We start from the raw sequence: 27322 nt of genomic DNA on the forward strand, positions 1-27322 counted from the left end.
CTGTCTTTTCCCCATCATATATTCTTGACTCCTTTGTCATAGAAAAATTGGTCATATAAGTGTGGATTTACTTCTGAGCTCTCTGTTCTGTTCCATTGATCTCTGTCATTTTTCTGCCAGTACCATACTGTTTTGATTACTATAGCTTTGTAGTATAGTTTGAACTCAGAAAGCATGATACCTCCAGCTTTTCTCTTTTTTCTCAAGACTGCTTTGACTATTTGGGGTCTTTTGTGGTCCCATACAAATTTTAGGATTCTGTGTAAAATGTTGTTGGTTCTTTAGGATGTGTTAAATCTGTAAATTACTTCGGGTAGAATGTACATTTGAACAATATTGGTTCTTCCAATCCATGAGTATGGAATATCTTTCCATTTGTTTGTATTATAAATTTCCTTCCTTTCAATATTTTGTAGTTTTCAGAATACAGATCTTTCACTACTCTGGTTAAGTTTATTCCTAGGTATTTTAATTTTTGTTGTTGCTGCAATTGTAAATGGGATTGTTTTCTTATTTTCTCTTTCTGCTTTTTCATTATTAGTGTATACAGTGCAACAGATTTTTGTTTATTAACTTTGTATCCTGTCACTTTACTGAATTCCGCTATCAGTCCTAGTAGTTTTTTGGTGGAGTCCTTAGCGTTTTCTATCCATAGTATCATGTCATTTGCAAATAATGAAAGCTTTACTTCTTCCTTACCAATTTGGATACATTTTATTTCTTTTTCTTGTCTGACTGATGTGGCTAGGACTTCCAGTACTTGTTGACTAAAAGTTGGAAGTAGACTTCCTTGTCCTGTTCTTGATCTTATCAGGAAATCTCTTAGTTTTTCACCCTTGAGCATGATGTTAGGTGTGTGTTTGTCATATATGGCCTTTATTATATTGAGGTATGTTTTCTCTAAGGTTACTTTGTTGAGAGCTTTTACCATGAATGGATGTTTTACCTTGTCAAATGCTTTTCTGAATCTCTTCTAATGATCATTTTAAAAAATCCTTTCTCTTGTTAATGTGATGTATCATGTTGATTGATTTGCAAACATTGAGCCACTCTTGCATTCCTTGAATAAATACCACTTGATTGTGGCAAATGATTTTTTATAGTATTCTTAGATTTGGTTTGCTAATATTTTGTGAAGGATTTTCATCAGAGATATTGACTTGTAAGTTTTTTTTAAAAGTATCTTTATGTAGCTTTGGTATCAGGGTAATTCTGTCCTCATAGAATGAATTTGGAAGCTCTCCATCCTTTTCTGTTATTTAGAACAGTTTAAGAAGAATAGGTTTTAACTCTTCTGTAAATGTTTGGTAGAATTCACCTGTGAAGCCAGCTGGGCCTAGACTTTTGTTTGTTAAGATTCAATTTCATTGCTAGTAATCAGTCTGTTCAAATTTTCTGTTTCTTCCTGATTCACTTTTAGAAGGTTATATGTTTCTAGGAATTTATGCATTTATTTTAGGTTGTCCAATTTTGTTGCATATAATTCTTCATAATATTCTCTTAAAATCTTTTGTATTTCTGTGGTGTTGTTTGTTATTTCTCCTCCTTCATCTCTGATTGTATTTATTTTAAACCTCTTTTTTTTCTTAATGAGTCTCACTAAAGGGTTGTCATTTTTGTTTATTAAAAAAAAAACAGCTGCCGGTTTCATTGATCTCTTCCATTGTTTTTTTTTAGTCTTTATTTCATTTATTTCTTCCCTAATCTTTATTATGTCTTTCATTCTACTGGTCCGGGGATTTGCTTGTTTTTTGTTTTCTAGCTCTTTAGATGTAAAGTTACGTTGTTTATTTGAGGGTTTTTTTCTTTTCGAGGAAGGCCTGTAGTGCTATAATCTTCCTTCTTGGAACAGCTTTTGCTGCATCCCAAAGATTTTGGACCATTTTGCTTTCATTTTTATTTCTGTCCATGTATTTGTGTTTTCCTTTTTAATTTCTTCATTGACCCTTTTTTGTTTAGTAGCATATTATTTAGCATCCATGTATTTGTGTTCTTTCCACATTTTTTCTCGTGATCGATTTCTAGTTTCATACTGTTGTGGTGGGAAAACATGCATAATATGGCTTCAATCTTTTTGAATTTATTGAGATTTGTTTTGTGACCTAACATGTGATCTATTCTGGAGAATGTTCCATGTGCACTTAAAAAGAATGTATATTCTGCTGTTTTTGGATGGAATGTTCTAAATATATCTGTTAGATCCATCTGGTCCAATGTGTCATTCAAAGCCACCATTTCTTTGTTGATTTTCTGTCTGGATGATGTATCCATCAATGTAAGTGGGTGTTAAAGTCCCCTACTATTATTGTATCACTGTCAATTTCTCCCTTTATGTCTGTTAATAGTTAACACTATGTATTTAGGTGCTCTCAAATTGGGTGCATAAATATTTATAATTGTGATATCCTCCTGTAGGTTTGTTCCCTTTCTCATTATGTAGTGTCCTTCTTTGTCTCTTGTTACAGTCTTTGTTTTAATGTCTATTTTTTCTGATATAAGTATTGCTACCCCAGCTTTCTTTTTGCTTCCATTTGCATGATAAATGTTTTCCAATCCCTTCACTTTCAATTTGCATGTGTTGTTAGGTCTGAAGTGAGTCTCTTGTAGGCAACATACAGATGGGTCTTGCTTTCTTATCCATTCAGTCACTCTATGTCTTTTAAATAAAGCATTTATTTCATTTACATTGAAAGTAATTATTACTAGGTATGTACTTATTGCCATTTGTTACTTATTGTATGGTTATTTTTGTAGTTCTTCTCTGTTCCTTTTTTCCCCTTACTCTCTTCCCTTGTGTTGTGATGGCTTTGTTTAGTGATATGCTTGGATGGATTCTTTGTCTTTATTTCTTGTGTATCTACTATAGATTTTTGATTTGTGGTTACCATTAGGTTTGTATATAACATCTTATGCATATAGCAGTTGATATTAAGTTGATAGTCACTTAAGTTTGAACTTATTAAAAGCACTAAATTTTTACTCCTCCCTTCACATGTTTTATGGATGTCATATTTTACATCCTTTTATTTTGTGAATCCCTTGACTGATTTCTATAGGTATAATTGATTTTACTGTTTTTATGTTTTAACCTGCATACTGGTTTTCTAAGTGATTAATCTTATACTTTTATTATATGCTTCCATTTACCTGTGAAGTTTTTTCTTTTCATAATTTTCTTACTCATGATTATGGCCTTTTCTTTTCACTCAAAGAATTTTGTTTAACATTTCTTGTAAGATTGGTTTAATGGTGAGGAACTCTTAGCTTTTTTTTTTTTTTTTTGGTCTGGGAAACTATTTATCTCTCCTTCTGTTCTAAATGATAGCCCTTCTGGGTAGAGTATTCCAAGTTTCAGATTTTTTCCTTTCAGTAGTTTGAATATATTATGCCAGTCCCTTGTGGCCTGAAAACTTTCTTCTGAAAAATCAGCTGATAGACTTATGGGGTTCCCCTGGTATGTAACAGTTTGCTTTTGTTGCTTTTTAAATTCTATATTTATCATTAGGCTTTGCCATTTAAATTATTATGTGTCTCAGTGTGGACTTCTTTGGGCTGATTTTGTTGGGTCTGCCTGTGCTGCCTGAAAATGGATCTCTGTTTCCTTCCTCAGATTAGGGATGTTTTCAGCTATTATTACTTCAAATAAATTTTCTGCCCTCTCTATCACTTTTCCTTCTGGGATCCCTGTAATTGGAATGTTATTATGCTTGATGATGTTGCTGAGTTCCCTTAACCTATTCCCATTTTTTAAATATTCGTTTGTATTTTTTTGATCTTCAGCTTGGTTGCTTTCAATTACCCTGTCTTCCAGGTTGCTGACATGTTCCTCTGTCTCCTCTAATCTACTATTGATTCCCTATAGTGTATTTTTAATATAATTTATTGTCAAATTGGCTAATATACAGTGTGTAAAGTGTGCTCTTGGTTTTTGGGGTAGATACCCGTGGTTCATCACTTACATACAACACCCAATGTTCATTCAACAAGTGCCTTCCTCAATGCCCATCACCTATTTTCCTCTTTCCCCCACCTCCTCATCAACCCTCAAATTGTTCTCTGTACTTAAGAGTCTCTTATGGTTTGTCTCCCTCCCTCCCTGTTTGTAACTATTTTTTCCCCTCCCCTTCCCCCATGGTCTTCTGTTAAGTTTCTCAAGATCTACATATGAATGAAAACATATGATATCTGTCTTTCTCTGTATGACTTATTTTATTCAGAATAATACCGTCCAGTTCCATCCACGTTGCTGCAAGTGGCATGATTTCATTCTTTCTCATTGCCAAGTAGTATTCCATTGTATATATAAACTACATCTTCTTTATCCATTCATCAGTTGATGGACATTTAGGTTCTTTCCATAATTTGGCTATTGTTGAAAGCACGGCTATAAACATTGGGGTACAAGTGCCCCTATGCATCAGCACTCCTGTATCCCTTGGGTAAATTCCTAGCAGCGCTATTGCTGGGTCATAGGGTAGTTATATTTTTAATTTTTTGAGGAACCTCCACACTGTTTTCCAGAGTGGCTGCACCAGTTTGCATTCCCACCAACAGTGCAAGAGGGTTCGTTCCCTTTTCTCCACATCCTCACCAGCATCTGATGTTTCCTGAGTTGCTCATTTTAGCCACTCTGACCGGTGTGAAGTGGTATCTCAGTGTGGTTTAGATTTGTATTTCCCTGATTATGAGTGACGTTGAGCATCTTTTCCTGTGTCTGTTGGCCATTTGGATGTCTTCTTTGGAGAAGTGTCTATTCATGTCTTCTGCCCATTTCTCCACTGGATTATTGGTTTTTTGGTTGTTGAGTTTGGTAAGTGCTTTATAGATTTTGGATACTAGTCCTTTATCTGTTATGTCATTTGAAAATATCTTTTCCCATTCCATCGGTTGTCTTTTAGTTTTGTTGATTGTTTCCTTTGCAGTGCAGAAGCTTTTTTATTTTGATGAGGTACCTGTAGTTCATTTTTACTTTTAATTTTCTTGTCTTTGGAGATGTGTTGAGTAAGAAATTGCTGTGGCTGAGGTCAAAGAGGCTATTGCCTGTTTTCTCCTCTAGGGTTTGGATGGTTTCCTGTCTCACATTTAGTTCTTTCATCCATTTTGAGTTTATTTTTGTGTATGGTGTAAGAAGTTGTCTAGTTTCATTCTTCTGCATGTTGCCATCCAGTTCTCCCAGCACCATATGCTAAAGAGACTGTATTTTTTCCATTTTTCCTGCTTTGGCAAAGATTAGTTGGTCATACATTTGTGGGTCCAATTCTGGGTTCTCTATTCTATTCCATTGGTCTCTGTGTCTGTTTCTGTGCCAATGCCATATTGTCTTGATGATTATAGCTTTGTAGTACAGGCTAAAGTCTGGGATTGTGATGACTTCTGCTTTTTTTTTTCAATATTACTTTGGCTATTCAGGGTCTTTTGTGGTTCCATACAAATTTTAGGATTGTTTGTTCTAGCTTTGAGAAGAATGCCAGTGCAATTTTGATTGAGAATGCACTGAATGTGTAAATTGCTTTGTGTAGTATTGACATTTTAACAATATTTATTCTTCCAATCCATGAGCATGGAATATTTTTCCATTTTTTTTGTCTTCTTCAATTTCCTTCATAAGTTTTCTATAGTTTTCAACATACAGATGTTTTATGTCTTTGGTTAGGTTTATTCTAGGTATTTTATTGTTCTTGGTGCAATTGTAAATGGGATCAATTTATTGATTTCTCTTTCTGTTGCTTCATTAATGATGTATAGAAATGCAACCGATTTCTGTACATTGATTTTGTATCTGAGATTTTGCTGAATTCATGAATCAGTTCTAGCAGCCTTTTGGTGGAGTCTTCCGGGTTTTCCATGTAATTATCATGTTGTCTGTGACCCTGTAGTGTATTTTTAATTTCAGTTATTGAGTTATTCATTCGTGGTTGGTTCTTTTTTAATATTTTCTATCTCTTTGCTGAAGTTCTCAATGAGATCCTCTGCTCTTAAGTCCAGTAAGTATCTTTATGAGTGTTACTTTGTATTCTTTATCAGGTATATTGCTTAGTTTTATTTCATTTAGCTCTTTTGCTGTGGTTTTGTCCTGTTCTTTGAAATATTCCTCTGTCTCCTCATTTTGTCTAAGTCTTTGTGTTTATTCCTGTGTATTAGATAAGTCAGTTATGTCTTCTGATCTTGAAAATAGTGGCCCTATGAAGAAGATATCTTGTAGTTCCCTGTAGCATAATGTCCCTTATTCACCAGAACCAGGCACTTCAGTAGTGCCTCCTATGTGGGTTGTTTGTGCCTTTCTGTTGTGGCTGCACCTTGTCTGCCTCCAGTACAGTTGGCTGCAATGGTCCACTTTGAGTTTTGTGGCATAGTAGGCACAGTTTTATCCCTGTGCTGTTAAGAAACCTGTGTGGGGCTGTAGGCTTATAGTTGGGCAGTGTTGGCAATCAAACCAAATGTCTGTCCTAAGCTCACTGACCAGGGCTGCAGTCACACTGACCTGAAGGACACTCTCCCTGCATTGTTTCCTGAGAGGCTTTTGTTGGTCGGCAAGGCCTGCAGTAAGATCAGATGCCTGCACCCATCCATCTGCCAGGGCTGTAGTTACACTGATCAGCAGGATACCCTCTCTGCACAGCCAACTGTAAGGTTTGGATGCTAGGGCTGTGGTGCACTGGTGTGTGTGGTTATCTTCTACTCCTTCCAAGGTAGAAGTCAACTTTGGAGTAGTGTTTGTCCCTGCTGGGGTTGCTTGCAGGATGCAGTTTACCAGGAGCTGCTTTGGAGGGACTATCTGTGGGTTGAATGGGGCAGATCTGCAGGAGAATAGGAGAATGGGGGTAGGGCACACAGTGTTAGTAAGTTGGGTGGAGAGTGTTCTCGCTGGTTCCTGTAGGTGTGCAGCTATTTAGGCTGGGAAGGATGGGAGAGAAATGGCACCCAGTAGCTCTTTTGTTCTTGGAGAAGGCTTCTACAGATCTCTTCCAGCACACGTTCTGGGATTAATAAACAAATCTTCACTTATACCCCAGGTGCTCAAACTGCTGCTTCTATGCTCTATCTTGGCTGGGTTGTTATGTTGTCTATTTAACAACAAGGACCTAGCTTCCTATCACCCTCTGGTTCTCCTGGAGCTAAGCTCACTGGTTTTTAAAGTATTCAGAATTAAGCCCTGTTGATTGTAAAAACTCATGGAGTTAAGGCCCACTGTTTTTCAAATCCAAATGTTATGGGAACTCATCTTCCTAGTTCAGGTTCCCTGTGCCTGAGGTGCCTGTTGGTAGGGTCTGATTCTCTTCTCTGTACCTGTGGTGTCTCTTCCATTTGTGGTTTCTTTCCCAATTGTGTCTCACTAAGGGTTTGGTTCCCAGTTGTATGTCTGCCCTTCTTACCCTTTTTATTGTGGCCTCCTTACTACAATTAACTGTGGAAGGTCTCTTTTGCCAGTCTTTGGGTCATTTTCTGAATTAGTTGCATTGATGTGACTACTATCTCAGTGTGTCTGTGGAATGAGGTGAGCTCAGTATCCTACTACTCTGCATCACATAAGTTTTGGTATGTTTTTTTCCATTTTCATTTGTCTCAAGGTATCTTTTTATTTCTCTGTTGATTTCTTCTTTGGCCCATTTTTGTACAGTAGCATGTTTAATATCCACATATTTGTGGATTTTCCAGTTTTATTCCTGTAATTGATTAGTAGTGTCATACCACTGTGGTCAGAAAAGATGCTTTATATGATGTCAATCTTTTAAAATTTATTAAGACTAGTTTTGTTGTCTAACATATGATCTCTCCTGGAGAATGTTCTATTTGCATTTGACAAGAATGTATATTCTGTGGCTTTTGGATGAAATGTTCTATATATCTATTAAATCCATCTGTGGTAATGTGTCATTTAGTGCCAATGTTTCTGTATTAATTTTCTGTCTGGATAATTTTCTGTCTGTCTTTCTATTGATGACAGTGCAGTATTTAATTTCCCTAATATTGTATTGCTATGCATTTCTCCCTTAGGTACTTCTATGTTAGGTGCATAAATATTTACAAATGTTATATCCTCTTGTTGGATTGTCCTCTTTATCATTATGTAATGACCTTCCTTGTCTCTAATTACAGTCTTTGTTTTAAAGCCTATTTTGTCTAGTATAACTACCCCTGCTTTCTTTTGATTTCCATTTGCATGGAATATATTTTCCCACCCCTTCATTTTCAGTTTTTGTGTGTCATTATATCTGAAGTGAATATCTTATAGGCAGGATACAAATGGGTCTTTTTAAAATCCATCCACTCTATGTCTTTTGTTTTGAGAATTTAGTTCATGTATATTATTTAAGATAATTACTGATAGGTATGTACTTATTGACATTTTGCTCATTGTTTTTTGGTTGTTTTGTAGATCCTATGCTCTTCTCTTACTCTCTTCCTTTGTGATTTGAAGATTTTCTGTAGTGGTATACTTATATTCCTTTCTCTTTATATTTTGTGTATCTACTAAGATTATTGCTTTGTGGTTACCATGAGGCTTGTGTATAACACCTTTTGTAACAGTCTGGTTTCTTTTTATTAAAAATTTTTTAACATTTATTTATTTTTGAGAGACAAAGAGAGGCAGAGCATGAGCAGGGGAGGGGGAGAGAGAGAGGGAGACACAGAATCTGAAGAAAGCTCCAGGATCTGAGCTGTTTTTTAGCACAGAGCCCAAAGTGGATCTCGAACTCATGAACTGCAAGACCATGACCTGAGCTGAAGTTGGAGGCTCAACCGACAGAGTCACCCAGGTGCTCCCCCATTTTTTTTTTAAAAATTAAAACTTATTTATATTTGAAAGATGAGAGAGGCAGAGCATGAGCAGGGGTAGGTGTAACAGTCTGTTTTAAGTTGATAACAATTTAAGTTTGAATGCATTCTAAAACTCTATATTTTACTCCCTCCAAACCTTTTGTGTTTTTGATATTACTATTTAGAATCTTAAAATTCTTTTTAATGTTTATTTATTTCTGAGACAGAGACAGAGCATGAATGGGGGAGGGGCAGAGAGAGAGGGAGACACAGAATCCGAAGTAGACTCCAGGCTCTGAGCTGTCAGCACAGAGCCCAATGCGGGGCTCGAACTCACAAACTGTGAGATCATGACCTGAGCTGAAGTCGGTCGCTCAACTGACTGAGCCACCCAGGCGCTCCACCACTTACAATCTTTTTATGTCGTGTATCCCTTATAAAATTATGGTTATGGTTACTTTTACTATTTTTATCTTTCAAACTAGCTTTATAAATCATTAATTCACCACCTTTACACTGTTAGATTATTCTGAATTTTACAATATATTTACCCTTACCGGTGAGATTTATATTTTTCATATGCTTTCCTCTTACTAATTAGTGCCCTTTAATTTCAGCTTAAAGAAGTCCCTTTAACATTTTTTTTATATGGCCAGTATAGTGGTAATGAACTCATTTAGCTTTTGTTTGAAAAACTCTCTCCTTTAATTCTGATTGACACTGCTGTGTCGAGTATTCTTGCTTGGAAGTTTTTTCCCCCAGCATTTTGAATATATTGTCCCAATCCCTTCTGGCTTGCAAATTTTCTGCTGAAAAATATGCTATAGTCTTATGGGGGTTCACTTGTACATGACAAGTTTTTGTCTTCTTGCTTTTAATATTCTTTTCTTGTCTTTAACTTTTGATATTTCAATTATAATGTGTCTCTTTGGTCTTTATGGGTCTCTTTGGTTCATCTTATTTGCAACTCTCTTGCCTTCTTGTATCTGTAGGTCTGTTTCCTTCTCCAAGTTAGGAAAGTTTTCAGCCATTATTTCTTCAAATAAGTTTTATAACCCTTCTCTTTCTCTCTCTCTTCTCCTTCTGTAACCCTATAATGAGAATGTTGGTCCACTTGATGTCTCATGATCTCTTTTGCTATATTCTGGTTTGTTCACATTTTTTTTTCTTTTTGCTTCTCAGATTGGGTGTGATCCACTCCTCTGTATTCGAATTCACTCATCTTTTCTTCTGCTTTGTCTAGTCTGTGTTGAACCTCTCTTGTGTACTTTTCCAGTTCAGTTATTGTATTCTAAAGTTCTGTGACTTTTATTTGCTATTTTCTTATATTTTCTGTCTTTTGTTATTGAGATATAAGCATACAACATTATATTAGTTTTGGGTGTACAGCACAATAATTTGATATTTAAATGAATGGTGATATAATCATCACCATGAGTCTAGTTAACATCTGTCACTATACACAGTTACAGAATCTTTTCCCTGTGATGAGAAATTTTAAGATCCACTCTTTAGTAACTTTCCAATATGCAATGTAGTATTACTAACTATAGTTATCACATTGCACATTACATCTCATGACTTATTTATTTCAGAACTAGAAGTATATTATAATCCTCCCCTTCACTCATTTCATCCAACCCTCACTTTGGCAACTACAAATCTATTATTTAAATCCTCTAATATCATATTGCTGTGCTTTTCTCCCTTAGGTTCACCTATGTTGGGTGCATAAATATTTACAAATGTTATCTCCTTTTGTTGGATTGTCCCCTTTATCATTATGTAACGACCTTTTTTTGTTTTTGTATCTATGAGCTTGGTGGGTTTTTTTTTAGATTTTGCATATACATGAGATCATATAATATTTGTCTTTCCCTGACTTATTTCACTTAGCAAAATGCCCTCAAAGTCAGTCTGTATTGTGGCAAATGGTGAGATTTTATTTTTTATTGCTGAATAATATTCCATTATTGTATATATCACATTTTCTTTATTCATTCATCTGTTAGTGAATACTTCAGTTGTTTCCATATCTTAACTATTGTAAATAATGCTTCAATGAACATGTTGGTGCACAGATTTTTTTTCAAGTTAGTGTTTTAATTGTCTTTGGGTAAATACCCAGAAGTGTAATCACACTTTTTTGTTTTTACTTTTGTTTCCTTTGCTTTTGCTATTAAATACAAAAAATCATCACCAAGACAAATATCTTATTGCTTATGTTATCTTCTAGGAATTTTATGGTTCCAGGTCTTATGTTCAAGTCTTTAATCTATTTTGAGTTAATTCTTTGTGAATAATGTAAAATAGTGGTCTGGTTTTATTCTTTTACATGTTGATCAGTTTTCCAGCACTATTGAAAAGACTGTCCTTTCCCTGTTGTATATTCTTGGCTCCTTTGTCATAAATTAATTGACCATATATGCATGGGTTTCTTTCTGGTTCTGTATTCAGTTCCATTGATCTATGTGTCTGTTTTTCTACCAGTACCATACTGTTTTGATTACCATAGCTTTGTAATAGAATTTAAAATCAGGGAGCATGATGTCTCCCACTTCTTCCTTTCTCAAGATTGTTTTGGCTATCTGTGGTCTTTTGTGGCTCCATACAAATTTTGAGATTGCTTGTTCTATTTCTGTGAAAAATGCCATTGGAATGTTGATGGAGATTGCATTAGGTCTTTAGATTGCTTTGGGCAGTATGAACATTTTAACAATATTAATTATTCCATTCCATGAGCACAGAATATTTTTCCATTCATTTGTCTCTTCTTAATTTTTATATTTTCTTTGTTGAAGTTCTCACTATGTTCATCCATTCTCCTGAGGTTGGTGAGCATTTATGGTCATTATTTTGAACACTTTATCAGGTAAGTAACTCTTCTACATTTCATGAAGGACTTTTTTTCCTGATGTGTTACCTTCTTCTTTTATTTAGAATATATTCTTCTGTTTCTTTATTTTCCTTCATTCTCTGGGTTGGTTTATATCAATTAGATTAAACAGCCACCTCTCGGTCTTGAGAGTGTGGCCTTGTATAGGGGATGAAACTTATTATTCAGCCCTGCCCACCTTTTGGTTGTCTAGTGGCTCCTAGTAGTTGAGAGTGTGCCAAAACATGTCACTGTCCCAAAGGGGGGGATTTTAATCAGTACCTAGTTCGAGTGATTGGAAGCCAGACCCTTAAATAGCAGCTTTTAAAGTATGCAACTATATATAATCCTGTGGGACTGCAGGCATAAGGCCCATGGCCACCAGAGCTGGGAGACCTAGAGGTGCTTCCTGTATGGCAGTTGCAAATATTGGTGTGCCAGACAAGTGTACAAGCTCCTTTTTGGGTGATAGTGGCAACCTGGAGCAAGTCAGAAGGAAAGCACAAAGATAGCATCCACTGGATTTCATCCTGAGATAACACCTTAGTAGGCCCCTAGATGTGTGCCAGACCAGAAGCCTGCCCTTGAGGCTGAAGCCGGACAAATAGGCCTCTTTTCAGTCTGTTGTCTGTGCTGTGTCCTGTTTATGGTAGTGGGCCAGGAACCCTCTCTCCATTTGTCACAGTCCTATAGGACCCAGTAATGCAAGTCCTGCTGGCCAGCAGAACCAGGAAATAAAGGGGATCACCTGGGCAGCAGCTGTGAAAAGCCAACATACCAGATGCATGTAAAAGTTCCCCCCTGGGAGATACTGGTACTCCGGAGTATGGCAGAGAGAGAGCGCCAATGTGGTGCTTATCCTCCTAGGTCTCTAAAATGTATTACAGTACACTCTTAGATATGTGTTCAATTAGAAGCCTGCTCCTCAGGCCATAATTATGAAGATATGGTAAGAGTCCTCTTATACAGTAACACTGGGATCCTCAGATTGTTGCTTCTTGCTCTATCCTGGGTGTGGTAGCTGGGTAAGAACTCTTTCTCCATTAGTTACAGTTCTTGGGACCTATACTCACTGGTCACCAGATCCACGTGATCTAGAGATGTCCCCTGGGGACAGCTGCAAAACTTGGGGTGCCTGATGGGGATACAAGCTCCTTTCCAGGAGAAACTTATGGCCTGGAGCAAGGTAGAGGGATCCAGAGTCTTCTAAAAAGAAGCTCAGGCATTAGTTTCTTCTTGCCTAGAATAATCAGTTTCACAGGAGCATCTAAAATCTAAACGGTCTAGGTAAGTGTTTCTCAACATTGGCACTATTGATATTTTGGGTCAGATAGATTTTTGTGTTGCCTTGTGCATTATGGGAGGTTTAGCAACTCCCCAAGTTGTAACAATAAAAAGTGCCTGCAGACATTGTCAAATGTCTCCTGTAAGTGGGACAAAATCACCCCCAGTTAAGAACAATTGGTATAGAGGAATGGTAGTGTTGTAGTTAAGAATATGGTTTTGCAGAATTATATATGAATCAAGACTCTTTTTGCTTACTGGCTGCATGACCTTGAGCAAATCACTTCATTTTTCTGAACCTCACTTTCCTCATCTGTAAATGGGGACAATGAGGCCCTGTTTAGGGTTGTTGTAGGGATTAAATGAGATCAGGTACACAAAACACTCAGTAAATAGTGGCAATAGTAGTATGTTAATATTATTAACCATTATTAATTAACAAAGATTACAAGTTCCCAGAAAATGGTGAATGAAGAAAGGAGGTTTCTTAAGGATAGACTCAGAACTTATTTTTTTTTTTTTAGTTGCCTGTCCTGTCATAACAGAGTTAAGATTTTCCCATTTACTGGTAGACCTCACTAGCAAGTCTTTCTCTTCAAGACTCTGTAGCCAGATCTGGAAAGGCTAACTACTGAGCTCTATACTATGTAATCTGCATAATATATTTGGGGTAAGGGTCTCTTAGATTTCTATGTGTAGGCACATAGCTTAACTCCACCCCCTCTCTAGAAGTCAATTTCTCAAGGAGACGAGAAGAGTCTTACCATAGAATTACACCAGAGACATCGGAAGTCTTGAAGTCTTTGGTAACCGCCACAGTTCTCATGACATACTGCACACTGAGAACTGACAGATATATTTCCTTCTACCCACTGATGAGGCATAGTCTTCTGAAAGGTAAATAAAAAGATAAGAGATAGAAGTTAGAGATATAAAAGAGAGAAAAGGCCAGCTGGAGTAACTATGCTACTCATGAGGGACATTAAGTGACACCAACAAGGTTCTTCATGGTCTTGCCCTCCCCACTCCAATGCTAGCAAATGATGACAGCTGGATGTGGGGGCTTTCATTCTTCTAGATTGGCTGGATTGTAAGCTTAAGGAGGAAGTCTACTTGGGTTGTATGTAACGAGAAGTCTTCGTTCCCCTGTGTGTCCTGGTTAAAGGGGATATGGGAAAGAGTGGCTGTAAGAGAAGATGGCTGGTACTTACTACTTCATCTGCAGGCATGAGGAGGTCATCAGTGATAGACAAAGTATTCCATTTACAATCTTTGATTGCTCTCAAAGCACATAATTTGTGAGACTTCACTTTGCACACTATGATAAAAGGAGAAAAGATGGATGTGAATCTGGTGACAATGAAGATTCTAAAGCCCTTCCCTAATCTCTCTGAAAGTTAGAACCTAGGTGAATCTAAATAGTTCTGACCAACCTCCAAAGGCCTGATTCTCATATGATCTAGTTCCTTTTTATTCTTACGGACTAAATTTTCTACTTATCTGATTTGAATGGAAATTGATGGCAAGAATGAGGTGATTTCTGTTTTTCCAATTCTTGTGACCATGTTGTCCAATCTTGTCAGATCCAACCCTCCATTTTAGTTCATGAGAATTCCCCCCTTTGCCAGCTTCTTTCCATCTCTTTTCTTTAGTCTGTTAAGTGTCAGAATTAACCTTACATTAGAGTCAGTGACTTAGTGTGAGTCAGTGACACTAAAGCCGCATGAACTCCTTTACCCCTATCTCTACCCACTGGACTCCATTTCCTAAAGTAATCAGAAAAGGTACCTTCGCAGATTATAACATTTCTAGATAAGGCAGGAATGCTCTCCCGACAGACATTGCAGTGCTGGGTCCGGTGGCTGTGGCTGGAGTACCAATAGTGCATTCCAACAAGGAAAGGGTTGTTTTCTGCTGCAGGTATCTAAAATAAGTCAAAGAGAAGAGAGAATAGAGTTAAGGAAGACATGTTAGGGAGGGCCAGAAAATCTGCTCCTAAGGCTGAAAGGGCCACGTAGGTGTCAGAGCATGTGAAGAGGAAAACCAAATATTGGAGCCAATACCTAACAAATCTCCCACCTCCAATTTTTTCCCTCAGTAGTTTTGGAAAGGGAAAAAGAATAGGGGGGTAGATCCTGCAATTGGAGCTGGATACAGGAACAATGATATCTAAACCACTGTATTGGTTTAGTCTAAGCAAAATTAGTTCTGTTAGTCTTGGCTGTGGTTCTCTTTGAGTAGTCAGGAAAAGGAGGTAGTTACCTGGAAATACAATGATAATCCAAGTCATCTTGCCAAGCAAGAAAGGGAGATGGCAGGGCTCTGTGACTCTGGGGTAAGGAATGCTTTAACTACCTCCTGGAGACATACATTCTCCTTCCTGGCCTTGCTGCTGCCATGTAATCAGAGCACTGCATTACCTGGACAATAGTTTCATCTCAGGGGTTTCTTACCCAAGATTTTTTTTTTTCTGAATGCCACGCTCTGACTACCTATAGCAGTTTCCTGTTTAATCAATTTCATTCATTCAAAATTCATTAAACAAATATTTACTGAGTAACTACTATGTGCTTAGCACCTTTAAAGGCATTGGAGCTATAAGAACAAGACAAAGACCCTGCCCTCATGAAATTATATTCTGTTTGGGGTCCTTTCTCATGGTATTAAACTTGACATTTGCTGTTAACCAGTCTATAAATGCTGCATTTGTTTATCACAGCCTGACTCTCATGACTATGGGGATGGCAGAGGGTATATCAGCAACTAGTTTGGGGGTTAAAAGGAGAAAGGAAGTGGTGGGCACCAAACACTCTCATTTGTTCTGGGTGTGCATTCCATGGGACTCTTCCACTTTTCTCACTCCTCTGAATGTCTGATTTGTTCCTTTTCTGCACTCCTGTTGAGTGTAGACATAGGTGTACACATTTAGCTTTTTATTCTTGACAATAAGTAATGGACTACATTTATATAATATAACGGGTTGGTGTGTAAAGGCATAACAAGACTGTAAAAGAGATATATACTCTCCCTTATCCCAGCTTATAGAGGTCCATTAGAGACACACACACACACACAGAGAGAGAGAGAGAGCGCGCGCTATTGAGAGTTCTAGCACATTAAATATTCAGCCTTGATCAGTTTACAGGAATTAACCATCTAAACCATAGCCTACACATGGCACTCTATGATCCCTCCTTACCCCTTCTGGTATGCTGGATATGTGCTAAGCTGTTGTTGAATTGATCAGGAAGCTTCTGGGAGGAAAAGCTACTTTGATGAGCTAAAGGCTTACCTGGCCTGGGATCACTTTGTGATCGCAATGTTTCTTGCATGCTTAGATCCTGACAAGGCTCTAAGAAGATCAGAGTAGATGGCTAAGAGTCCTGAGGAAGTGGCATAGTCTTGGCTTTGGAAGTCTGAGCTCCCAGCACCTTTCTACTTCCCACGAAATTATAACTCTACCAGTATGCTCCTTCCTTCCAATATCTTTCCCTTCTCCAATAATTACTAAAAGCCAAATTTGTGTCATCTATGAAGCTGGACACTGGAGACACAGAGATAAATGATCTAAACTTCTTGCCTCCAGGGAGCTCATAATCTAGTAGAGCAAACAACTTCCTAAACAGATCATTTCATTACAGAGTGACACGTGAGCTCTCCTAGAATGCGCAAGGCTTAGTCCATTTAAGAATTATTAAGTAAAATGTCACCAGAATTTGAAGATTTGGAAAATTATTACCCTATGTTTATTGCAAACCATAAGAAACTGTGCTCTTGAGAGAACACAAAGAGTGTGGCCAGACAAACTTTTGCTGGAGAGATTAGATGTGTGACACATGGATCCAATAAACTATCTCAGCAGAAACATTGCCAGCTTGGACTGAAGGATCAGATATGGGACCAAATGAAGAAAGGCTGTCAGACTTTGGGGATTCTACAGTCAGAAAATAGGCTGATAGAGTTACTTGGCTGTGAATATGTGTTATTCTTCAAGAAAATGTAAGAAAGACTCCACGTGGGCTCAGAGGTAAGCAGGGATGTTGAGAGTGGCTCAGAGGCCAGAGGTGCTGCCCCTACCACCATAGATCCAGAGAAGGCTGGCCTGGAAGTAGGCCACTGTCCTCTGGACCCAGAGAGTTGGTTCCTTGGTTAGAGAGGGTGGCTGCCACCCCTGTGGGATTGAGAGAATGGGGCCAGAGGAAAGAATATCAAGTCACCAGAGAATTATTCTGAGGCCTGGAAACCTAACAGAATTTGCTCTGCTGGGTTGTCAGTTTGCTCTAGACCAGCAACCCTTTTATTTCTTCCATTTCCTCTCTTTCAGAATGGGAATGTCTATTCTATGCCTGTCTTAACATTGTATTTTGGAGAGAAATAACTTGTTTTCTAGGTTTTACAAGTCCACAAATAGGAAATTTTCCCCAATTGGGCCATACCAAAAGTCTCATTCATACGTGATTTAGATTATGTAGAAGGTAAGGTTTAGAGTTAAGAGTTAATGCTGGAATGGGTTAAGACTTTGGGGGATTCCAGGAGGGGGTGGATGTATTTTGAATATAGGAAGGATATAAGTTTTGGGGGGATGAGGGAAGAGGACAAACTCTTATGGTTGAATTGTATTTCCCCCAAAATATGTCAAGTCCTATTTCTCAGTGCCTGTGAATATGACCTTATTTGGAAATAGGGTCTTTGCAGATATAGTTAATTTAAAGAGGCCATACTGGATTAGACCACACATAGCCCTAATCCAATGACTGGTGTCCTTATAAGAAGAGGAAAATTTGGACACAACCACGCACATAGAAAAGAGTACCACGTGAAGATACAGGGCATGTAGACTCAGAGGGTAAAACCATGTGATGATGGAAGCAGAGATTGGAATAATATGTTTAACAATCCAAGGAATGTCTGCAATAACCAGAAGCTAAGAAGAGACAAAGAAGGATCATCCCCTAGAGACTTCAGAGAGAGCATGGTTCTGCTGACACCTTGGTTTTGGATTTCTAGACTCCAGAACTGTGAGAGAATAAGTTTCTGTTGTTTTAATTCACCCAGTTTATGGTAATTTGTTATGGCAGTCCTAAGAAACTAATATAGTATATCATTACAGGCTTCTCCAGTAGTTGACGCAGATTAAAAATACATTTTGAAGACAGATGAAAAACTGGCATGTATACAAATAACTGATCTCTGGATTCTAAGGAGGACAGTTTAAGTTAAGGCTTTCAGTGCATGGGTGTTGGATTTTGTGCTTGATTTTTTTATCCCCTCTAAAATATTTAGGTGAATTACATTTGTGCAGAGACCATCGTTCCAATCATATTCTTTGCTCTTTTAGGGCAGCTAAGGCTATTTCCTCCATCTACTGAATCTCTCTCAGCATAATCCAGAACCCAGATAGGCACAGTAATTATTTTTCTATTAAAGAAGTTCTTGTTAGTCCAGGCTTTTTGTAAACTCTACAGCACTATCCAAATAACATTACTTATCTGAAAAGTGCTTAATAATCTCAAATGAAATATCTCATAAAACACAAAATCTTCTAAAGATGTATTTTCTTAAAGGAATCTTGTTTGGGATGGCTTATGTGATGAAAAGCTATGTTTAGATATAACGGAATCTGTGATTTGTGCTGTAACTTGAACTCAATTGCTTTGTTATTTCAAGGATTAGTAACTACAAAATGTTAGAGCTTCCAGGTTAGCCATTGGTAACATAACCATATCATCCAAATCAGGACACTTTAACAGTAAAAGGGAAGGCTATTAGTAATTATGCTGGGATAATAAGTGTAAACTGTGTTCATCCTGAGTATGCATGAGCTAGACAATCATTTAGTCAACTTGAATTTATTTGTTGATCTACACAGTCTAGTTGTCTGGCTTAGTGCCACTAAGGTGTCTATCAGACTACCCCATAATCACAAGTGGTGGGGACTAGGAGAGAGAATGAAGATAATTAGCCAGAATTTAAGATGTCCTTCCAAGAGCATGGATTAAGAGTTAGGAGATCTGAAATCTCAATTCTTCAACAGTAAACTGTGACTTTAGGCAAGACAACTGAACTCCTCCGTTCAGTTTTCTCATCTGCTTAATTAAATCTTAGAATCATAAGGTTCTGAAATTAAAATGAATGTTAGAATTCATCTAGTCTACCTATCAGAAAAAAGACTAATTTTTGCTTTAAACTGAATTTTAAAAATTGAGGTGTATTTGACAATTAAAAATTATATATTTTAATTTAATTTGATGATCTGATATACACACACACACACACACCCAAAGTCAAACTAATTAACATATCTATCACCTCAGATAGTTACCACTTTCTTTCCTTCTATGTTTCTGTGTGTGTTGGGAACACTTAAGATCTTCCCTCTTAGCAAATTTTAGTATCCAATGAATGATTGTTACTTAAACACATTGTACATTAGATTTCCAGAACTTATTCTTCCTGCATAACTGAAACTTTGTACCCCTTAACCAACATCTCATTTCTCTTTCTCCTAGCACTTGATAACTACCATTTACTCTCTGCTTCTCTAAATTTGACTATTTTAGATTCCACATATAAGTGAGGTCATGCAGTATTTGTCTTTCCGTGTCTGGCTTTTTAAATTTAATATAATGTACTCTAGGTTCATCCATGTTGCAACTGGAAGAATTTCCTTGTGTTTAAAGGCTGAACAATATTCCATTATGTATGTGTGCGTGTGTGTGTGTGTGTGTGTGTGTATATATATATATATCACATTTTCTTTGTCCATTCATCCATTGAGGGGCATTTAGGTTGTTTTCATATCTTGGTTATTGTAAATGATGCTGAAATAAACATGGGAGTGTTGATATCTCTTTGAGATCTGGATTTCATTTCCATTGGATATATATGCAAAAGTGAGAATGGTGGAACATAAAATAGTTCTATTTTAAAAACAGATGAGCATAAGGTAAGGGAAGCAAAAATAATTTAAAAACAGGGAGGAGGGAGGAGGGGCCAAGATGGCTGAGTAACATGGAAGTTCTCTGCTTCTTTTGTCCCTGAAATTCAGCTAGATCAGCATCAAACCATTTTTGCACACCTAGAAAATTTGAGGATCAACGCAACAATCTGCATAACTTGAGCCACAGAACTCGGCAGTTACATGGCATGGAGAGGTTAACTGGGAGAGAGAGAAGCCATGGAGAGTAGGGAGCAGTATTTGTGAAGACAGGACACAGAAAGTGGGGAGAGTACAGGAAAAGCACTCCCCCCAAAAGTGGCTGGAGAGAAAAACAAAGAGTGGAAGCACTACAATTGCCTGAACAAGAAAGGGAGAAAGGAGAGGGTTTCAATATCATGTAAACAGGGCAGAGAAGCTTTGGAAATTCTGCAGCCCAATACCTGGCAGTGCTCTGGTGGAAAGGGCAAATCCCCAGGAGCCGGCAGTGACGTCTGAGGGGTCTGCAGGTCACACAAGGAGAAGTGGTTCCCCTGCTATCCTGCTAGGAAGGCATTTGGTAGGCCTCCTCACAGGCATAGGTCCCAGTGGACCCCAGAGAACACAATTGCTGGTACTGGAACAAAGATGGCAGGGTATGCTGAAACCTTATGTGGGTTGTGTGCTGTGATTTACCATAATTCCTGAAACGCTGCAGCTATGAGATTGCACGAACTTATTCTGGGGCAAGCCAGCATCCAGTCACAACCTCTGAACCTCTGCCACAGCATGGTTACGTGAACATTCCCAGGGGGCAAGCCAGCATCTGGCCACTGCTTGGAGAGGCCCACCCCCAAAGGGTATGAGTGGATCCAAGCTGCAGTGCCCTCAGAAGTGAGGGGTTTGGAAACACAACCCCATCTGAGATAAAATTAGGGAAGGGGGTGCCACTTGGCAGGCTGACATCTTGGACTCAGGCAGTGTAGAAGCAGGGAGTGGAAGGAAGCTGGAGACAAAGGAGGGGTGTGTAATGGCCAGTTGGTGAGAGCACAGAATTCTGAAGGTAGAAGGTAGAGCCTGGGAAGCTGGGTGATGCCATTTTTACTTCTGTGCATGAATGCGTGCGTGTGCACACACACACACACACACACACACACAAATGCATGGGTGCCACACCAATCCACCCCATTAAGCTAAGCAGTGCCACCTAGTGGAAAATGGAGCCATTACACCAAGCCCTGTCCAACTGCACCAACTAAGCCCCAGAGGACAACCACAAGTCTCTCTGCCTGATTAGTGTACAGACTATAAAGTGCTTCATATATGACTTCTAGGGAAAACGGGATGTAATTTTATTCAAATTTCATTCTGTATACTGGTACATCTATTTGAGGGTTTTTTTGTTGGTTTTGTATTTTCTTTTCCTTTTTTTCTTTTCTTTTTTCATGAATATGGAAAGATAAAAAATTTTTTTTTCAACGTTTTTATTGATTTTTTTGGGACAGAGAGAGACAGAGCATGAACGGGGGAGGGCCAGAGAGAGAGAGGGAGACACAGAATCGGAAACAGGCTCCAGGCTCCGAGCCATCAGCCCAGAGCCTGATGCGGGGCTCGAACTCACGGACCGTGAGATCGTGACCTGGCTGAAGTCAGACGCTTAACCAACTGCTCCATCCAGGCGCCCCCAAAATTTTTTAGTTTATGTTTCTATACAAAAATTTGTTTTAATTTTTTACTTTATTTTTTTTGGAATTTTATCTATATTTTATCTATATTAATTCATTTCATTCTATTTAATTGTATACATTTCCTTAATTTTTAAACATTTTCTTTCTTTTTTTCTTTTTCTATTCTTTTCTTTTCCTTTTTCTCTATTCTAGCAAGCTTCTTTCAACAACCAGAACAAAACACCTAGGATCTAGCTTCCATTATTTGACTTTTTTTGTGTTCTTTTTAATCTTTTTAATTTTCTTTTTTAAAATTTTATTCATTCTTTTTCTTCGTCCAAAATGATGAAAAGAAGGAATTCACCCCAAAAGACAGAACAGGAAGAAATGACAGCCAAGGACTTAACCAAAAGAGATATATAAGCAAGATGTCTGAACTAAAATTTAGAATCACGAAATTAAGAATACAAGCTGGGGTCGAAAAAAGCATAGAATCCCTTTCTGCAGAGATAAAAGAAGGAAAATCTACTCAGGACAAAATTAAAAATGCTATAACTGAGATGCAGTCTTGAACAAATGCAGCAAGGATGAGTGAGGCAGAGCAGTGAATCAGCAATATAGAAGACAAACTTATGAAGAATAATGAAACAGAAAAAAAAAGAGGGAGACTAAGGCAAAAGAGCACGATTTAAGAATCAGAGAACTCAGCGACTCATTAAAAAGGAATAACATCCAAATCATAGGAGTCCCAGAAGATGAAGAGAGAGAACAAGGGTCAGAAGGTTTATGCAAGCAAATTATAGTGGAAACTTTCCTAACCTGGGGAAAGACACAGACATGAAAGTCCAAGAAGTGTAGAGAACTCCCATTAGATTCAACAAAAAATGACAATCACCAAGGCATATCATACTCAAATTCACAAAATACACAGACAAGGAAAGAATTGTGAAAACAGCAAGGTAAAAAAAGTCCTTAATCTATAAGGGAAGACAGATCAGGTCCAGAGCAGACCTGTCCACAGAAACTTGACAGGCCAGAAAGGAGTGGCAGGATATATTCAGCATGCTGAATCAGAAAAATATGCAGCCAAGAATTCTTTATCCAGCAAGGCTGTCATTCAAAATAGGAGAGATAAAGAGATTCCCAGAGAAACAAAAACTACAGGAGTTCATGGCCACTAAACCAGCTTTGCAAGAAATTTTAAGGGGGACTCTCTGAGGGGAGAAAAGATGAAACAAAACGAAAAAGACCAAAAGCAACAAAGACTAGAAAGGTCCAGAGAACATCACCAGAAACTCCAATTCCACAGGAAATACAGTGGTAATAAATACATATCTTTCAGTACTCACTCTAAATGTCAATGGACTAAAGACTCCAATCTTATCCATAGAATGGATAAGAAAGCAAGATCCATCTATTGGCTGTTTACAAGAGACCCGTTTTAGATCTAAAGACACCTTTAGATCAAAGTAAGGGGATGGTCATGAAAAGAAAGCCAGAGTAACCATACTTATAGCTGACAATCTGTATTTCAAAATAAAGACCATAACAAGAGATGAAGAAGGGCATTATATCATAATTAAGGTGTCTATCCACCAAGATCTAACAATTATAAACATTTATGCCCCAACGTGTGTCACCCAAATATATCAAACAATTAATCACGAATGTAAAGAAACTCACTGACAAAAATACCATAATAGTAGGGGACTTCCACATCCCATTTATAGCAATGGACAGATCACCTAAGCAGAAAATCAACAAGGAAACAATGGCTTTGAATAACACACTGGACCAGATGGACTTAACAGATATGTTCAGAACATTTCATCCTAAAGCACCAGAATACACATTCTTCTCGAGTGTACATGGAACTTTCTCCAGAATAGATCACATACTGGAACACAAGTCACGTCTCAAAAAGTACAAAAAATTGAGATAATACCATGCATATTTTCACACCACAACACTATGAAACTCGAAATCAACCACAAGAAAAAATTTAGAAAGACAATAAATACTTGGAGATGAAAGGATATCCTACTAAAGAATGAATGGGTTAACCAAGAAGTTAAAGAGAAAATTAAAAACTACATGGAAACCAATGAAAATGATAACACCACAGCCCAAAACCTCTGGGATGAGCAAAGGCGATCATAAGAGGGAAGTATATAGCAATTCAGGCCTTCCTAAAAAAGGAAAAAAGGTCTCAGATACACAACCTAACCTTACATCTTAAAGAGCCAGAAAAAGAGGGGCGCCTGGGTAGCTCGGTCGGTTGAGCATCCAACTTCAGCTCAGGTCATGATCTCACAGTCAGTGGGTTCGAGCCCTGCATCAGAGCCTAGAGCCTGCTTTGGAATCTGTCTCCCTCTCTCTCTGCTCCTCGCCCACTCATGCTCTGTCTGTCTGTCTCTCTCAAGAATGAATAAATGTTAAAAAAAAAAAGAGTTGTAGAAAGAACATCAAATAAAACCCCAAACCAGAAGAAGATGGGAAATAAAGATTACAGCAGAAATCAATGCTATGGAAACCAGAGCCAAACCCAAACCCAAAACAAAACAACAAAAACAACAAACAAAACAAAACCAATCCAAAACAAATCAAAAAACAACAAACAAACAAAAAAAACGTAGAACAGATCAATGAAACCAGGAGCTGGTTCTTTGAAAGAATTAACAAAATTGATAAACCCCTAGCCAGTTCGATCAAAAAGAAAAAGGAAAGGACCCAAATAAATAAAATCAAGAATGAAAGAGGAGAGATCACAACCAACACCACAGAAATACAAATAATGATAAGAGCATATTCTGAGCAATTATATGACAATGAATTGGGCAATTTGGAAGAAATTGACAAATTCCTAGAAACATATAAACTACCAAAACTGAAACAGGAAGAAATAGAAAATTTGAACAGAACAATAATCAATAAAGAAACTGGATTAATAATCAAAAATCTCCCAAAAAACAAGACTCCAGTGCTGGATGGCTTTCAGGGTAATTCTATCAAATATTTAAAGAATAGTTAACATCTGTTCTTTTGAAGTTGTTCCAAAAAATAGAAATGAAAGGAAAACTTCCAAAGTCATTTTTTGAGGCCAGCACTACCTTGATTCCAGAATCAGACAAAGACCTCACTTAAAGACAAAGTACAGACCAAATCCCCTGATAAACATGGATGCAAAAATTCTCAACAAGATACTAGCCAACTGCATCCAACAATACATTAAAAGAATTATTCATCACGATCTCTTGGGATTTATACCTGGCACGCAGGGCTGGTTCAATCAATGTGATATATCACATTAATAAAAGAAAGGACAAGAACCACATGATCCTCTCAACAGACACAGGGGAAGCATTTGACAAAATACAGCATTCTTTCTTGATAAAAACCCTCAAAAAGTATGGATAGAAGGATCATACCTCAAGATCATAAAAGCCATATACCAAAGACCCACCACTAATATCATCTTCATTGGGGAAAAACAAAAATTTCCCCCTAAGGTGAGGAACATGACAGGGATATCCATTCTCACCACTGTTATTCAACATAGTATTGGAAATTCTAGCCTCAGTAATCAGACAACACAAAGAAATAAAAGGCATCTAAATCACCAAGAAGGAAATCAAACCTTCACTCTTCACAGATGACTTAATACTGTGTATGGAAAACCCAAAAGATTCCAACAAAAAACTGCTAGAACTGATCCATGAATTCAGCAAAGTCTCAGGATATAAAATAAATGTACAGAAATCTGTTGCATTCCTATACACCAATAATGAAACAGCAGAAAAGGAAATCAAGGAATCTATCCCATCTACAATTGCACCAAAAACCATAGAATACCTAGGAATAAACCTAACCAAAGAGGTGAAAAACCTATACACTGAAAACTATAGAAAGGTTATGAAAGGAATTGAATAAGGCACAAAAAAATGGAAAAATATTCCACGCTTATGAATTGGAAGAACAAATATTGTTAAAATGTTGACACTACCCAAAGGAATCTACATATTCAAGGCAATCCCTATGAAAATAACATCAGCATTCTTCACAGAGCTAGAACAAACAATCCTAAAATTTGTATGGAACCAGAAAAGACCCTGAATAACCAAAAAAAAAAATCCTGGAAAATAAAACCAAAGCTGGAGGAATCACAATTCCAGACTTCAAGATGTACTACAAAGCTGTAATCATCAAGACACTATGGTACTGACACAAAAACAGACATCTTGAGCAAAGGAACAGAATAGAGAACCCAGAAATGGACCCACAAACATATGGCCTTTCACAAAGGAGGAAAGAATATTCAATGGAATAAAGACAGTCTCTTCAGCAAATGGTGTTGGGAGAACTGGACAGAGACATGCAGAAGATTGAACCTGGACCACTTACTTATACGCAAAAATAAACTCAAAATGGATGAAAGACCTCAATGTAAGACAGGAAGCCATCAGAATCCTAGAGGAGAAAGCAGGCAAAAATCTCTTTGATCTTGTCTGCAGCAACCTCTTACTCAACATGTCTCCACAGGCAAGGGAAACAAAAGCAAAAATGAATTATTGGGACCTCATGAAGATAAAATCTGCACGGCAAAGGAACAATCAGCAAAACTAAAAGGCAACTGACAGAATGGGAGAAGATATTTGCAAACGACATATCAGATAAAGAGCTAGTATCCAAAATCTATAAAGAACTTATCAAACTCAACACCCAAAAAACAAATAATCCAGTGAAGGAATGTGCAAAAGACATGAATAGATACTTTTCTAAAGAAGACATCCAGATGGCTAAGAGACACATAAAAAATTGCTCAACATCACTTATCAGAGAACTATAAATCAAAACCACAATGAGATACGACTTCACAACAGTCAGAGTGGATAATATTAACAACTCAAGCAGTGACAGATACTGGAGAGGATGCAGAGAAAGAGGAACACTTTTGCATTGCTTGTGGGAATGCAAACTGGTGCCGCCACTCTGGAAAACAGTATGGAGGTTCCTCAAAAAATAAAAAATAGAACTACCATATGGCCAGCAATTGCACTACTAGGTATTTATCCAAAGGATAGAGGTGTGCTGTTTCAAAGGGGCATATGCATCCCAATGTTTATAGCAGTGCTTTCAACAATAGCCAAAGTATGGAAAGAGCCCAATGTCCATCGACAGATGAATGGATAAAGAAGATGTGGTATATATGTACAATGGAGTATTACTTGGCAATCAAAAAAGAATAAAATCTTGCCATTTGCAACAATGTGGATGGAACTAAAGTGTATTATGCTAAGTGAAATTAGTCACATGAAAGACAAATATATGACTTCACTCATATGTATAATTTAAGATACAAAACATATGAACATAAGGGAAGGGAAGCAAAAATAATATAAAATAGGGAGAGGGACAAAACATAAGAGACTCTTAAATATAAACAACAATCTGAGGGTTTCTGGAGGCATTTTCAGTGGGGGGATGGGCTAAATGGGCAAGGAGCATTAAGGAGGACACTGAATGCTATATACAGGGGATGAATCACTGGATTCTACTCCTGAAATCATTATTGCACTATATGCTAACTGACTTGGATGTAAATTAAAATAAAAAAATAAACAAATAAACAAGCAAGCAAACAAACAACTTGGGGAAATTTTTTTTGAAGAATATCCATACTGTTTTCCATAGTGCACCAATTTACATTCTCACCAACAGTGAACAAGGGTTCCCTTTTCTCCCTATCCTCACCAGAATTTGTTATCTTTTGTCTTTTTGATAATAGGCATTGTAACTGGGTTGAGATAATATATCATTGTG

The 27322-nt window shown here is 37.5% G+C and overlaps 1 protein-coding gene across 1 annotated transcript in view; it reads right to left on the reverse strand.

Annotated features, from left to right (window-relative positions):
- DGKK (diacylglycerol kinase kappa) overlaps positions 1 to 27322 on the reverse strand; it is a 163653-nt gene that overhangs the window by 64042 nt on the left and 72289 nt on the right. Inside the window, exons 5-7 of the mRNA XM_043570257.1 lie at positions 14708 to 14843; positions 14131 to 14237; positions 13684 to 13806 (exon numbers count right to left, since the gene is read on the reverse strand). Of these exons, the coding sequence (XP_043426192.1) occupies positions 13684 to 13806; positions 14131 to 14237; positions 14708 to 14843 (366 nt within the window). The remainder of the gene's footprint in view (positions 1 to 13683; positions 13807 to 14130; positions 14238 to 14707; positions 14844 to 27322) is intronic.

Source organism: Prionailurus bengalensis, chromosome X (assembly GCF_016509475.1).
Source record: "Prionailurus bengalensis isolate Pbe53 chromosome X, Fcat_Pben_1.1_paternal_pri, whole genome shotgun sequence".
Classification (NCBI taxonomy): Eukaryota; Metazoa; Chordata; class Mammalia; order Carnivora; family Felidae; genus Prionailurus; species Prionailurus bengalensis.